The following is a 17,469-nucleotide window of genomic DNA, read 5'->3' as shown; positions in this document are numbered from 1 at the left end:
ATATAAAAAACATATATAAAAAAAACATATATCCATAACGCATATATATATACACACACACACACACATATATATATATATATATATATATATATATATATATATATATATATATATATATATATATATATATATATATATATATATATATATATATATATATATATATATATATATATATATATAACTATGTGTGTATATGTATACAAAATTCTTTATTGAATTTTCACCTCGTCAAGGATCATGCATCCTTGTCAATTAGAGTGACAAGTCAAAACAATGATTAACTGTCATGTTCTTAAAAGCCACCAGACAAATAAAGCTGAAATTAATTCCAAACATTAGCAGAGGCAATTATCTCAAACAAATTTGAAAGTATAATGAATAAGGTTTGTCGGAACGTTTGTGTCCTTTGGAAGATGTTACTTTTTTCTGCATAAAAATGACTTACAGAAGTGGTAACAGGTGGAGAATTCAGTTTTTTCACCTTTACAAACTTTTATGATGTATATGAAACATAACCATATTTAGAAAGTTCGGGTCTTGGCCGGTCTTAATAAAGCTGTCATTTATTGCTAACAGAGTATTCGGTTGGGTTTAAGAAACTTTAAGGATGCTGAAATGAATTCAAAGCACGATGGAGAAAACATGTGTGGTCACCAAAACAGATTATAATAATAACAGAGGGGCGACTAGAGAATTTTGAATTTACGACGCCTGACTGCCCAAAGCAAATATAGTATTTGCCCTTTTTTATAAATCAGGGTTTTACCATAAAAGGCACAATCCTCGGCTGCGAGTGCCTTTGACTCTTACAAACCGAATGAATTGTTGTAATTAGAAAACGGGTGATCGAAACAAAATTTATTAGTCGAAAAAATTTAGATGCAATGATTATATAATTTTAGTCAACATAGCTTTGACTGTGTAAAAAAACAAATTACTTTTTTGTTTGATATAGGGTTTTCTGTAAGTTCAACTATCGTTAGCAGTATCATAAACCCTCCCTCCCCTTACAATAGATCAAAATAAAGTCGATCACTTTATAATAAATATAATTGGTTGCAAATTATTGGTTTTATCTACTACTACTACTACTACTACTATTACTACTACTACTACTACTACTACTAGCCTACTACTAGCAACTCACTGACGCACCAAGCAACCCGAGACAAACACAGCTATGCACACCCCTCTTAAATCTTAATTTATTCATAGCCTCCCTCTTTACATCCCCCAGTAAGTTCCTATTCCCTCAAATCTTTCCTTTACGACATCATCCCATTCCAACAGGGGACGACCTACTTTTCATTTGGCCTTAGACGGTTGGCCGACAAGGACAATTTTTGGCAATCTGTCATCCTTCATCCTCAGAACGCACCCTAGCTATCTCAACCTTCTCTCATCATATCCCTTCAAAGTGGGATTGAACCACACTTCTCGAATAATCTACTATTTGAGATACGGTCAGTCAGTCGGGGTACCCAAACAATTCTCTGGAAAAAATCAAGCAAATTTTTCTCCGTTTCTCGGAGCGTCTACGCTACGGAACAATACTTGGCCACTGTCAACACCGTAGCTTCCAATATACTAATCTTGGTTCACAGACTTTTTTCAACTGTGAAAAAATACCCTGGGCCTTGGCGGTTTTACTTTTAACATTGTCACTGCAACAACCATCTTCACTAATTATACTACCTAGACAAGTGAATCTGTCCTCTTGATCGATCTTCTCATTACCCAACATCACCTTTCCACCTCAACTTTTCCGAGTCTTAGCGACTCAGTCTTCTAGAAATTAATTTTAAAAACCTATTCTTCCACCCTGAACCCGCAAAACTTCTAAAAATTAATTCATTTTGCTAACACTTACATCTAGGATGCTTAAATCATCCGCATAATATAAGCTCAGGAGAGTTTTAGTCCCATTTGATTCCGTGTTCTCACAGTGCCTTTGTTATGCTTCTTAAGACAAAATAAATCAAAATGATCCAGCTAAGTGGGAATAGAACACATCCCTGCTTAAATCCTTATTTAGTACGACACCAGTAACTAACCTCATTTCCTACCTTAACCGTAGCAATGTAATTTTCGTACACAGCACTAATTACTTTTTTTCTGGTATACCATACAATCGTAGAACAAACACAAAGTAGAAACAATAGGGAAAATCTTTTCAAGACAGTGGAAATCAATTCAGTGGATATTTTGGCCCTATGTCCAAGGGTCGTCTTCAGCACAATACGAGAAAGAATATATATATATATATATATATATATATATATATATATATATATATATATATATATATATATATATATATATATATATATATATATAGACTTACGTTAAAATGTGAGAATTAAAACTAATAATATTTTTTTAAAAACTTAAAAAAAAGTTTTTTAAAGGTTGCATAGAACCTTCACTAAAGCTCTTCTATCAGCTGAATCAAACGCCTGCTCATAATCTATAAAACTGAGAACTAAAGGTGTCTGATGATTCAGGCACTTTTCAATTATTATTCTAGGAGAGAAAATTTGGTCGACACATCCTCTACCCTTCCTAAAACCACACTGTTCTTCTCTTAAAACTTTATCTACAGCCTCTCTAATTCTAAAAGTATGATCATACTAAATAATTTGTTACCAACCAGAAACCAGGCAAATGCCAATATAATGAACACACTCATTCTTACCACCTTTCTTATAGAAGAGTTTAATTAGAGCATTTTTAAATTGCTAGGTACTACTCCTTTAGCAAGAATTATATTCATAGTCTTCAATAACTTATTTCTAACCTCATAAACCCCATATTTAGAAACTCATTTACCACACAATTAGTGCCTTATCGTTTTTCAATCCCTTCAGTATTGCCACTAATTCTTCCTCATAAATTAAATCTTCCTGCACATCCAAAGTGTCATAAACTTTTCACTTCTTTTCAATATTGTTTCCTATAACCCTATCACGGTTTTGCATATTCTCAAAATGTTCTACCAATTTATTATCACTAACTGTGGCCCCGTTCCCATCTTTAACTGACACAAGTCCAGATGGACTATTCCCTCTCAATTTATTAACATGCCAATATAATATTTTACTGTTATATCATTTGACTGCGTCTTCCCGATCTTCGCCATTTTCATCCATGGCCTCTACATCACACCTCCGTAATGCTTTCTACATTTTCTTTATATTCCTTTTACTTTCATGATCTATCGCTCAGTTAATTTTTGTACAAATGCGTGAAAATGATCGTACTGTACTGGATCGTACTCGTACCGTACAAATGATCGTACTGTACTGGTCACAAGTAGATTGCGATACCTACAAAATTACAGCAGTCTGTAACCATTACTGTTTTCTTTTCCCACACCAAAATTTACCTAGGCTAAGATACCATCTATCTTTTTTTTTGTGGGGGGGGGGCATTGAAAATTTCTAAAGAACAATCCCAAAGATTATTACAAGGAAATTGCAGGCGTTAGAAACAGAAATCTGATTTACGATGTGAACATTATAAAGAGTTATTAAATGAACTTTCCTAGCCAGTTTAGCTTTGTTTTATTTTCTGTACATAAATAATTTGGGTGATTTCATCGATGAGAATTTTACAGTGCAGAAGGTCCCGAAAGGAGATCCTAAATAACACTAGAACGACCCACTCTATTTCTCAGATACTTTTAAGGAAATTTCTTAGTCATCCTTTTTAATTTCCCCACACGAAGTTCCAAGTAAATCCGGGTACATATCCCATCAATTTTAATATTCACTAGGGGCTTTGCTACAAATTGCAGTTGGATGTTATTAACCTATTCATCAATAAAGGAAGACTTTTTAACAACACCACGCTAGATTATTCCCATAGGAACCAGAAATTAAACAGACTAGAACAAGTACACTGTCGACAAGGAAACTACAGCAAATTACTATCAACGAATATCACAATCAGGAAGCAAGGTATAATGCCACAGCTACCAACGTTTTAAAAACAAATAATTAATGAAACGACTTTCACGGAGATTTTTGCAGGACATTATAAACAATTCTTCCTTTGTCTAGGCACTGGTTGATGATATATGGTGATGATATATATATATATATATATATATATATATATATATATATATATATATATATATATATATATATATATATATATATATATATATATATATATATATATATATGTAACTAATAATGTATATAAAAGATTTTCTGGACACAAGACAACAGTTAATGAAGAAAAAACTAATAACTATCTAGTTCAACATTGTAATAATAGTATGTCTTCCATGTCAGATATAACTGTCAAAATTTTAGAAAATTTAGAGTTTAGAAAATTTAAATAAAGAAGAGAAGAATAATAGACTACGTAAACAGGAGGATTTCTGGATCCATACCCTTGGTACAGCTTATCCTTTTGGGCGAAATGATCGTGTACTAGTACTTGTACTTGGGTCACGCTCGAGCCTTGTCCAGGCCCATCGTGGCATCCAGAATTTGTCGACATGCGTCTCTCCATTGCTCTCTTTCAAGTGCGATTGGCTCGATCAACTTGATCCATTGTCTATTCCATCGGTGCCCGTACTTCTTGAAACCTCCCATTGGCTCGAGGTCGGCTCTGACTGTTGATAACCATGTCTTTTTTTGTCCTCCAGGCTTCTTCTTCCAGTGCGCGAGGGGTTGGCATTTCAAGCACTGTTTGCTGAACGAGTCATCCGGTCGGCGCAGTGTATGCCCGAAACATCGTAGACGTCTCGCTTTGACAACATCAGAGACAAGTGGTATATCACCACATCTTCTTCGGATGACATCGTTACGGACGCGGTCAGAGAGACGCAGGCCAAGAATACAGCGAAGACACTTGTGGTGGAAGATATTCAGGTTATTAGCTTCCCCAACTCTGAGGGGCCACGTTTCGCAACCATAAAGAAGCACAGAGAGGACCAGAGCGTTATATATCCGGAGCTTTGTTCGAAGGGAGATTTCATTTCGTAGCCAGAGGCACTTCCGAAGCTGGATGAATGCTGCCCAGGCTGCGGAGATGCGGCTTTGTATTTCGCTTAGAGCTTCGCCCTTGGGATTTATTAGGGAGCCTAGATATTTGAAATTCTGGACGTCCTCGATTGGGATGCCATTCAATGTGATTGGAGTTTCATCTAGCCCAGAGGTGCGCATCGATTTTGTTTTCGATTGGCTGATCTTTAGTCCAGTAGCAAGGGATCTAGCAGCAATGTCGTCTATCATGAGCTGTGCTTCTATTATCGACTCAGCCAAGATATCCACATCATCAGCGTAATCAAGGTCTGTTATTGATAGTGCTGGACTGATTGTCACACCTTTGTATTTGTCAAGAGTCTTCATGATCTGGTCAATGACAAAGTTAAATAAAATAGGCGATAAGGCACAACCCTGTCGCACTCCTTTGTCAATTGATATTTCTTTTGAGATTTCTCCGTCAGCTCTTATAAATGCCCTCGTTTCCACGTAATACGCCTTAATTAAACGGACTATCTTTTCGGGCACTCCATCATCCCTCATTGCATCCCAGATGGGAATTCTCTTTACCGAGTCAAAAGCCGTTACAAAGTCGATAAAGACTTGTATTGTTTCCTGCTGGTGTATAAGGCGGTGTTCCAGGATCTGTCTCAGGCTAAAAATATGATCGCAGCATCCTATACCAGGTCTGAATCCTGCTTGATTTGGCCTCGTCCGATCATTTCTAATATTTCTGAACCTATTTAATGCTATTATTGTGAAAACTTTTGCAGAAATGGGTATCAGGGAAATTCCTCTATAATTTTTACAATCGGTTCGATCCCTTTTCTTAAATACAGGAATTATTATAGAGGTCCTCCACTCTTCAGGAATGCATTCGTTGACCCAGACATCCGTGAGTAAGTTGTGGAGCTCGTCGATAGCCGCTTCTGGATGGGCCTTGAGAAGTTCAGCTGGTAATTCGTCAATGCCAGGGCTTTTATTATTTTTTAATAGTTTTACGACATGAATAATTTCTTCTCCGCTTGGAGGGGCGATATTGCAATCCTCATACACGAATGGTGACTCAGAACTGCTGTGGGCTAGAATGGGTTGGCTGTGGTCATTTTCTGATGGGTGAAGAAGCTCCTGGAAGTGAGTACGCCATCGTCTGATGCGATCTTCTTTGCTCGTGAGAAGCTTGTTGTCCTTACTAAGTAGCGTGGGGGTAGATCTTTGCTTCTTTTTCCCGGTTGATTCTCCTAGGAGCTGGTAGAGTTTCCATGAATCATTGCGTGCAGCAGCTTTTTCCATTTCACAGGCTACATTAGACCAATATGCTTGTTTGTCTGCCTTAGCAGATTTGTGACATTCTTGGCGGAGTGCTTTAAAAGAAGCAGAGTGTTTATCAGTCATTTGTTTCTTCCTTAAAGAGAGTTCTATTGTCTTCTGAGAAATCCATCTTTTGGGTTTTTTGTCCCTTACTCCGAGAATTTCTGTAGCTGCCTCTTTCACTTGATTTCGGAACTTGATCCAGCGCTTTTCTATATTTAGTGATGGGTTAAAATTTTCTTGCTCGGTCATGGCACTTGTCTCGGTCTCAGAAATTGCTTGATTGGTCTTAAATTCTCGGTCATTATCTTGCAACGCCGTGAAACGGTTTGTAAGTTCGAGCATAAAGGTCTCTTTGATTTCAGGGAGTTTGAGTTTCGTTGTGTCTAGGATGCGTCTAGGTTCAGATACTTTTTTGGAGCTGAGTCTGAATCTAACTTTTGATTTTAGCAATAAATGGTTGGATCCACTTTTTGATCCAGTGTCCGCTCCTCTGTATACTCTCGAGTCTTTAATCATTGACTTCCAGCGACGAGAAACGAGTAAATAGTCAACTTGGGCGCGGGTTCTACCATCTCGGGATCTCCAAGTGTAAGTGTGGCAAGGTTTGTGTTTAAACCATGTATTAGCCACACTGAGATTATTCAGCATAGCAAACATGAGAAGTCTAACTCCATTAATGCACCGGTCGCCCAAACCGTGGTTGCCAATGGCCCATTCAGAATCGTTTAGTCTCGTGCCAATCCTGGCATTGAAGTCACCACCGATCACGAGGATGTCCTTACGAGGAATTTTATTCATAGTCAGTTGGAGGTCAGCATAGAACTTGTCTTTCAAGTGGTCAGGGGCGTCACGAAAAGGGGCATATACAGATAGTATTGTCAGGTTATTGCTCTGATCTTTTAAACGGGCCATCACAATTCTGTCAGACACTGCTTCATAGTCAAGGAGTCCCGATGCGATCTTGGGTGCCATGATTATTCCCACTCCTGCGAGGCCGGATCCATCCATTGGGCCAGAATTGAATAGTATGGCCTTTTTACCCGAAGGGGCTATTAGGTCAAGTGTCGTTTGTCCATTTAATCTTGTCTCTGAAACACAGAGTATGTCCAGGTTATATAAATAAAATGCTTCAGCTACGAAGGCTTGCGTTAGTGAACATTTGATGGAACAGAGGTTCCAGCAGCCGATATTCAGGCCATGTCTCCTTGATAGTATGGTAGCTAGCTCACTTTTCGACGAGGTCGCCAGCCTCGACGCATCGCTTAATGCCGGGAATGCCGTAGCCAAATTCGCTCTCATATTAGACATATTCAACATAATTCTGGATGTTTCTTGGGTATGATTAACCGCAGGGGCCCCAGTCCTACGGGTCACCCGGAGCACGTTGGCCGTCACTTCGCTTGGCGTGAAGCTAGGTGACGTTTACACCCTCTCACCGCTATGAGGTGTGCTGGCGGGTTTGCTCTACTGCCTAGGGACGGAAGGGGGGAGCATCCTTGCTTGTAACGCCACACGCCACATGTCATGCAGACATGTCTCATGTTGTTGTTAAATGTATTGATGGTTTTATGGACCATCCTTCTTTTACTTGTCCTACTAAACGTAAAAAACGATCGAGAGGACATAGGAAAAATAATAGAAAAAATGAATTAGATTTACATATGTTTTCTATAGATCTATGCCAGCTACTTGAATCTAAGGGTATGACTTCTGTAATAAAATGTCTAAATAAATTATCCAAGAGGAATTTAATCAAACTTTTCTGGATTGTTAAGAATAATACAGCTCTTGAATATAATTTTAAAGTAATATGCGATACAATTTGCATTCTAACTAAAACGAAATTTATTTAAAAAAAGAATAAGTTTGATAAGATTGGTAATAAGGACACCAGATTATATTTACTTATTAATTTTACTTATAAGCAGATTGAAGATATTAATTTACCAGAAATGTTAAATCGGCGGGATGTGAAACAGGCCCTTCCTAGTAATTTGAATTATAATGATAGTCCAGTTTTAACTTATAAATTTTCTAAAACTATTGGGCAAATGATTTCTAATTATAATTTAATACTTAAAAGATTGGATAGTGATATAAATTGGAAACCTGTTTGTAACTGTAAGCAACTTGGCCCATTTGTAAATCCCACTTACCAACATGTTATAACAGGGGACTTGTCAATAATAAAACAAGATGATCTTCAAATTATAATGAATAAAGGGGCTAATTTCCGTCTTTCTCATCATTTGAAACCATCGAGTATTCTTGATAACTTGGAAGGTGATTTCGATTTATTTATTGATAAATGGTGTAAGAAAGAGAATAAAAATAAAGAGAGTTTTCAAAGTTGGAAGAATTTCATTATTAGTAGAATACGGAATAAAATATATTCTAACTTAAAAAATAGTAATACTAAATCATTATTTTATAATGCTAAGATTAAACAAGCAATTGCTAATCTACAGAATGAATTTGTAATTGTGCTGGTGGATAAAGCTAATAACAATTTTGCCATAATTTGTCAGAAGCTGTATTGTGATGTCTTAACAAGGGAGTTATGCACGACTAATGTTTACAAAAAGGTGAATTTAGGGGATGAGAATTTAATTGAAAAAACTGAAGAAATACTTTTAAAAAAATTTAATATTAAAATTAATGACAATGATAAAAAGTTCCCTTTCCTATATAGGATTGTAAAATTTCATAAGAATCCCCCTAAACCACGGTTTATTGCTTGAGCTGCTAAATGTCCAACCCGCATTGCTGCAACTGACCTCTCTTTAATTTTAAAGGAAATTATAAATAAACTTAAAACCTATTGTTCTGGTAATAAAAATATTTCGAATTTTAATCCATATTGGAGTGTTAATAATTCACTGCAGGTGATAGACTTTTTAACAATGGTTTCAGCTAAAAGAATTGAGTCTTTCGATTTTGCGACAATGTATCAATTAACGTAGTGTTAGATAATTTAAAAACGGTTATCAAGAAATCTTTCCTCTTATCTAGTAAGAGGTTCTTAAAAATAGACACTTATCGTGGGAATTCCCATGGGGGGGGGGAATGCCAGCCCATTTATAGCTGACTTGTTTTTAAGTCAACTCGAATATAAATATATGATGGATAAGAATAATCCAAATAATTTAAAACATGTTTTGTCAAATAATAAAAGATATTTAGATAATATTTTGGTTTTAAATTGTAAAGAATTCATTGATATTTCTAAAAATATATATCCATCTCTTGAACCTAGTCATGGTACTGGTCTAGAAGATCATTTCTTAGATTTGAATATTAATATTTCTGATAATAATAAATTAAGTTTTAAAATATATAATAAAACGGATGATTTCGATTTTGAAGTGATTAATTTCCCGTTTCCTGAAAGTAATATACATTCAAATATGATATATTCGGCATTTTTCTCACAGTTGCTTAGATATGCAAGGATTTGTAGTAATTATATTGGTTTTAAAAATAGATGTAAAATTTTAAGCCAAAAATTGATTTTAAGAGGTTTTTCTGCAAATAAATTAACTTGGCAAATTAAAAAATTTAGTTTTCATTATAACGAACTTTTAAATAAATACCAAAAGAATTATCTTGAAATACTTAGCGAAGTCTTTGGTTAATTTTGATTTTCCTTGTTACTGAGTTTTGGCGTGTCCCTAATTTTTGACAGTGGATTTCCGGAGGATCTTGCATATATTGTCGTTTCAAATGGTCTTATTTTACATTCATTTCCTTGATTTTTATCTAGGTCACATTTACATTAATAGAGAATTTTTGACATAGTGAAAAATACATGAGAGCCAGAACTAAGGTAGGAAAAACTTGTTTTGGTGCTACTTGGTTGTTTTGCATTTGCTTGTTTTTTCATAGGCATATGTTTTGGGGGTGATACCTAACACGGGGATACCATGGGGAATTTATGGTAGGCACGCCACTTGCCTGGGTAGAGAATTTAAAGTGCCGAAACCCTATAGACAAGTGTGTATTCTCCTAATGAGCCCTTGTGTTGGGTTGTTGCCCCTGAATTATTTGTCTTTTTTTCTTTATGTTTGGTAAATGACGACTTATACTTACTGACGACACGACTGCCTGTCCATGGATTATTCTTTATGGTTGATTGTGTATGGCTATGCTGTTTGACCTATGTGATTGTATGGATGAGTAGGGTTAAGGCCTCATTCAAGTGCTGATCTATATTAATCACTAATGTAGGAAAACAGTCTTCCTTTTCTCCTTCTTTTTTTTTTTTATGTGTTTGTGCTGTTGCACTGGTGATTTCTCTTCTCATTATATATATAATTAGACATATATTCTAAATTATTTTCATCAATAAATCATTAATACGCTTCCTAGTAGCAGTCTTACGTCATATAGACAAGATATAATGCAAGGGAAAACATAATTCTTGACTATCAAATAATAATATCTCGTTTTTTGTTTTTTTTTCAAAGTAACATTTCATGGCATTTTAATTGAAGCATCCTTGGGAAAGAAAACCAGACCCAGGAAGAATATCCTGAAATACTTTTTAGCATCAGCTTACGAAATTACAATCAAAATTATTCTTGTATTGTTTTGTTAAAATGTGTTTTGCTTATTATTAAAAACAAAAACTACTTGGGAACCGAAGAAGTTGACAGTCCTCTTTCATGGTTTCTATCTGCATTTCCTCAGAGGTATAAAATACGGTATGGTTAAAGGAGGTGGGGAGTGGAAACCTCTTCTTTTATTCAGGATATTGAGTACATGAAGCTAAGCGCGTAAGCAAATACTTTTTTATTTTTTAGGGGGGAGGTAATAAAAAAAAGGTGAGGAGGGGACAAGAATAATAAAAAACAAATTTTAGTTGATTTTTAATAAAAACTCCCGGAATTTCAAGCATCCCCCCCCAATCATCCCTGCATACAGCTATTGGTTGGACATTTGATAGCAGTAGAGCTTGCCAATTTCTGACTGGATGGTAAATTCAAAGTTGGAATTAATTAATTATCTGTAAGATAGCAGGCAAACAGACAAAAACTTTCCCAGGGGGGGGGGGGTAAATTTCAGGACGGTCCGAACGGAAAAAATAGCAAAAATAGGTGGTTAACGTCGTACAATCTTTAGATTTAAATGAGTGAAACTATCTCCTACTATCTACTCGTGAAACTAATCTCGTTTAGGGTAGCTAAGCATCATATATAGTTACTAATTATGAATATCGAATGCCATCGATTTTATTTTTCGAGCCGTATTATATTTCAGGTAATCTGTCAAAATCGCTACTAACGACAAGGTATATACTCGTTGGAGAGGAAATTCGACATTTCCCCGAAAACATCAAAACAAAAATTAATTATTTTTGATTTGTGCGTGTGTGTAAAATTCGCTACTATCATTAAAATTTTGACCTCTTAAGATACAGAAGAGCACAGTTGTTTGTTGTCACCACAAATATAGCAATACTCCAAATTCAAAATTGATTTTCTCCAAATTACAGTGACGGATACTACCAATTCGGTTCTCAGAAGATTTTTCTACGCATGCAACGATACAATGGGATGCTCATTCATTATATTATTTGTGGATCAGTTAACAATGAAAGACGCATGGTGTTTTATCCCAACAATTATATCGGAAATACCTTGGTCTTGTAAGAAATTATTTGTCCGTTATCTTCATCTATTACTTTTCCCTCTATTTCGCGTTAATGAAAAAAGAGATTAGAAAAGAGAAAAACCAAAATTAAAGATGGCACCCAAAGTGGGTCTTTCCTTTAAATGTAAGATATTCCCTATTAGTTGTACAAAACGGATTTACCTGAGTTTCTGTATGTTGGAGGAAACGCCGGAAAGCCTGTAAATGCCATCTACAATGCCATGAGATTCTATATAATCAGCACACACACGAAGAACAAGAGGAACTAAAAAGAAAAGAAATGAATTATTTATCAAACAAATCAACAGATTAACAGTACCAAGATCCGATTCTGCAAAATGTAGCCAAAAAGTCCGACCATCTCTTACCAGCCACTCAGTTTCGACAGTAAATCCCACTCGGACACGGTTCCGTATAATTCTATAAAATATATTCCCATGATACTACACGATCGGCCAGGGAATTGCAAAGATTCTGCTCAACGTAGAGTTATGCTCATAGTGTTGGCAAACATAAGCATCTAATGGAATAACACGATAAAGATCCTAAAGGAAACGATTGAATAACTTTTTATGCGCTTTTACCGCTATGCTTTAAATAAATAATAAATAAATATATTGGAAAAACCCGTCACAATTGAACAAAAGACGGATAAAAAACAAAAGAGAAGAAAACGCACATACAAAACACAACGAAACTTCTTGAAATGAAAATAATCACGAAGGAACTATAATACAACTATGTAAGAATGGCGGTCCACTGGTGGTTACTCGCTTCTACTCTATCACGGTACTTTTCAAGACACGCTTCCACCGCAGTAAATGGGTCAGGTACTGAATACCGCCTCGTTAGGTAAGAATTACTTGTTCTTAATGGCATCTCAAGTAGGAACTTGAGGTACCTGAAGAATATTCTTCTTATAGTTACTTTATTCGAATTTGTAAGTAACTTCCAGAACGGCGAAACGTAAAGAACATGGGGTAAGGCAACAGCAACAAATATTTGTGCACGCAGCGACCTATTTAGATTACGCTTGGAGGAAACCGAAGCTCCATAAGCTGACCTGATCTTCTTCTCAATGTGCTTTACAAGCAGTGCTCGTGTATGCTGAAGAGTTTCACCGATCGGCAGACCCAGGTATACAATTGACTTAGAGGGCATGACCACCTGTGACCCTAGTTGGATTTCGGGTTGAGAGGCATTCCAGTTAAATAACAGTACTTCACATTTTGTCACATTAAAACTCAACCCAATTTCATCATACTCCATCTCCAAAATTTTAAAGTTAGATTCCAAAGAAGACAAAATTCTTGAAAAGTTTAGAAGGTCATCTGCAAACCCAACTAGGGACACGTCAATGCCTTTAAAAATACAGCAAGGGGCCACTTTTGACTGGGCCGTCGATATGCTGTTGTTGAACAGATCAGGTGATGATACGGCTCCCTGTTTTATACCTTTCTTCACCACAGCAAACCTACGACTTAATTTACCTGACAGTTTAATACGGACCTTGAGCCTACTATACATGTCGTTCAAGGGTTTGACAATAGCACGGTCAACTCCGGACTTTCTCAGCTCAACCATATTCTGAGAATGGATACCCGAATCAAAAGCCCGCTGTACATCATATTCACCTATAGCTAGGCTTTCTTTCGAAATGTGGGCATCCAGTAGAACATTTGCAGCTACATGCAAGGCATGGGCACATCCTAAGCCAGCTTGGAATCCAAACTGGTGGGGAGGCACTTTACAACTAGCTTTAATGTCCGAAATTATGAGCTTTTCAAATAGCTTGCAAAACACAGATGATACAGTAATGGGTCTGTATGACGATGGTTCATGAGCAGGTTTACCCTTTTTCAAAACTGGAGTGATCACACCTAAACAGAAAATGTCCGGTACAATACCATGTGTTAGTATAATTTGGTAAGCTATTGCTAAATGCTCCGATAGAACTGGACCACCATTCAGTAGGTGTAGAGCACAGATTTGGTCGGCACCGGCGGATAATTTCTTCTTTAATTTTTGACAAAGGTGGGTTATTTTCGCACTAGAAATCACGAGGTAATTATGCTCTTTCGTCATAAGCTGATCGAGCTCTTCGCTAAACTTTTTATTTTTCACTTCATCTGGTGGGGAGAATTCAGCAGCAAAATAATCTACCCATATTTCCTCATCTATATCACTAGCATTTTGTCCCGTACTTTCTACAGGCCTGGCACGGAGCTTCCAGACCAAATTAGGGTTTTCAATGATTTTTGAAACTGTTTCCCGTTTGAGGCTACTATCCTAGGACTTAGGCTTAATCCTAGGACTTACCGGTAAAACCTGGGGCTCGCCAACCTTCAGAATTCTACAATAAAACGTACATCCAACAAGGGATAGTGCGTTTCTATATTCAGCTGTTCGCAGATGTATTCCACCTACAAATAATTTTTGGTATTATTTTTGGTTATACTTACGTCTTTCGGAGAGTTTGATTGTGGGGCAATATGATTTTCTGATAGAAAATTTTACCCGTCGAAATTATTTGCAATAAAAGTCGAAACGGGGACCATATTTTTGGTACCGTATATTTTTAAAGTTATTTCTCTTTTGCTAACCTCTGAATGCTCGAACAGTTGTTGCTGTAAATTATTTCTTCATTTAGGATTTCGGGTTTACTAGCCTTTTAACGTCTTGACCAATAAACACCTGTTTCAAAAATTGATTAGGGCCATAAATCGAAAATTTTGTCATTTCGTGTGAGCTTTTCTTTCATGTGTTCTATCACCCATTTGGAGCCGTAGAAGAGGCAGGAATCAACAAACTGACTTGATGTTTGCTGTGAATTGATTCTCTTTTCTTCAATACAATGGGTAGTACAACCAAATATTTTTAGCTGGAGACTATGATTACGGGTTTGGACGCAGAATGGAACATATGGAAACCGTGGGCTTCTTCCTATGATTTAGTTTAATCACTACCCTATGGTCAAACCTGGGGGTCACATTGCGTTTTTATGGCAGAAGTTGCTGCTAGTATACAGGGCTCATCATCTTCCTTTTATTTCACTCGCTTCAAATTAAAACTAAAAAAAAGATATGGCTTAAAAGTAAACGTTATCTTTAGAGGAGATTTGTGTACCACCTTTTCATGTTTTACTTCCTTCCTGGTTCAAGTCAAGAGTCCTTAAAGAATTAAGTAAGCGTCATTTTGAATGCAAAATAATAGTTTTCGCTAAATTTTATGGATTTTCAAAAAGTAGCATTTTTTATAACTAAATGTGGAGTATATTTAGCCCTAGACAACTAATACACAACATATAAATTTTTCCAATAACCTCCAATAAATCCAATAGCCTAACCCGAGTAGAAATTTTAATTCGCCCAAGACGTGTTCATCGCTAATATAGGATAACTAAAAATACTTGCACCAAGAGCTTTCACCAAGGTTATAAAAAAAAAAAAAAAAAAAAAAAAAAAAAAAAATCTAAGTACCATTCATAACTTGGATTCGCCACTAATTTCAGCACAATATTAATTACTTTCTAAATGTAAGACAAGGTTAAATATGATTTTAAAGGCCTTGAGAGAGAATATCTTCTGGGACATTATTTGGTAGGGTGTCTGATCGCATGAAGAAGCTTTTTGATAAAATATCCTGTCCATAACGTTCCTGCCGATGGTGTGCTCAATGGAAAGAATGTTTGGTATAAGAAATCATTTATCTCAAGGTTATCAGTGCGAGCATCCGGAATTTTGGCTTGTTATGACACCCTTCCGACAGCAATGCTTCATCCTTTTCTATTTCTAACATTTTCATCCATGCATTTATGCATCCCATCGAATTTTCTATATATTTCGGCACTTTCGCTCAATAGTTTCTTTTTCAATGGGGAATAGCCAGTTTTCTCAAAATCTCCATCACGGGCATGGTTTTCGAAAGTGACACTTTTCTATGGCACATGACAGTTGTGCTATCACCACCAATTTACAAAAGAATATTGGATTCTCCATTCGATTTTGTGAGCACCAATTCGTCTCTCTTCGACCTTTAAGAAGGTATCAAGTCTTGGTTCAATATAGCACCAACTCATCTGACGCTTAATCTATGGATTCAATCGATTTTACACCTTTATTAAATAAAAAGAAGCAGGATATTTCAACTGAAAGCAAGAAGCAAATCAAAACTTAAAAAAAAATTTATTACGTATATGGGGAGGGGGGCCTTCTTAATACCTTGCTCTTCATGCCAAAGTTTTTTAATAGCCCACTTTTGAAAAAGATTCTTCTTGTTCCAATTAAACAAACCTTATGTTTCAGAAATCGTTCTTAAAGAATTGGGACAAAAAGTCAAACTTTAGCACAAAGGACGAGGTATCAAGAAGTGCGATTTAATGTTGCTCTTTTTTTCGGTTGAAAAAATTTGCTTTTTTGTTGTTCTTTTTTAATTTTTGATCGTTTTTTTTATAAAGCCAGAAAATTTTCCCCCCATCCCCTCCACGGAAAGATCTTCTCTACAATTCAATCCCGATGAAAATTTACCCCAGACAATTACCATTAACATCTCCAAATCTAAATTCACTCTGCAGAGATAAAGTAAGACGAATAAAAAGAATTTTGTGCAGGAATTCTGGCAAATTCCCCTAGCATAGAATATCCTCTGAAAAGTTTGCCTTCCAGAAACTTTCTTTCCCGTGGAAAATCCCCCAAGCCAACTAAACATGCGAACTTGATCTTTCTTTAAAAGAAGGCAAAATTTCACATTTTTAATGACAGGAGCTTGAAATCCCTACAGCAGGGTTCTCTGATATGCTGAATCTGACAGTGTGATTTTCATTAAGATTCTTTGACTTTAGGGGGTGTTCCCCACTTTTTCGAACAATCAAGGTCGTAGCTTTTGCTGGATAACATTAAACTTAATGAATTCTATATGCTTGGAATCAGCATAAAATCTAATTCTTTTTATGTACCATTCGTTATTAAAATACCATTTTTTAGAGTTCTGGTTTATATTGAAACGAGTCGCTCCTTATTTACAGTTCTTTACCACAAACTGTTTGCTAACAACTAAAAAACATCTTTATTAGAACATCTGTTGAACCTGGTACTTACTGCAATCAATTTAATGGTTTGTCAGGTACAAACTTGACTTACCCATAGAGCTACTCAGAATCTTTCGTATTCTTTAAAGCAAGTTTACAATGAAATCCCTTTTTTTGCAGGCAGATCTACTGACATAATTTGTATTCAAAGCATAAAGCAAGATGGCAAATGAAAATTTTAGTATGCCTATGTAGGGAAAGTGGAAGTTTTTCTTTTCCTAATCTGGTGACAGTAATCATTCATCACTTAAATTGCATTGAACACAAAAAGGAAAAAAATATAGGAACAGAGTAGAAAGTTGTAGCGGGTCAGGATTCTGTTCAAATTTCACCCAGAGCCAGGGGTTAGCTAGTTTGGATCAAGCCAGTCAGTCCCTGGGGCTTAGTCCGTTTTCCCCTGGAGTCAGGTTT

General features: G+C 36.1%; 1 protein-coding gene across 6 annotated transcripts in view; it reads right to left on the bottom strand.

The window, feature by feature from the left end:
- LOC136027242 (GTPase-activating protein CdGAPr-like) overlaps positions 1-17,469 on the bottom strand; it is a 225,586-nt gene that overhangs the window by 47,465 nt on the left and 160,652 nt on the right. For all 6 annotated transcript variants that reach the window (XM_065704310.1, XM_065704309.1, XM_065704308.1 and 3 more), the window contains one exon: positions 12,135-12,237. In XM_065704310.1, coding sequence (XP_065560382.1) covers positions 12,135-12,237 — 103 coding nt within the window. The remainder of the gene's footprint in view (positions 1-12,134; positions 12,238-17,469) is intronic.

The sequence above is a fragment of the Artemia franciscana genome, chromosome 5 (assembly GCF_032884065.1).
Source record: "Artemia franciscana chromosome 5, ASM3288406v1, whole genome shotgun sequence".
NCBI lineage: Eukaryota > Metazoa > Arthropoda > Branchiopoda > Anostraca > Artemiidae > Artemia > Artemia franciscana.
This window is presented reverse-complemented; position numbering and strand designations above follow the sequence as displayed.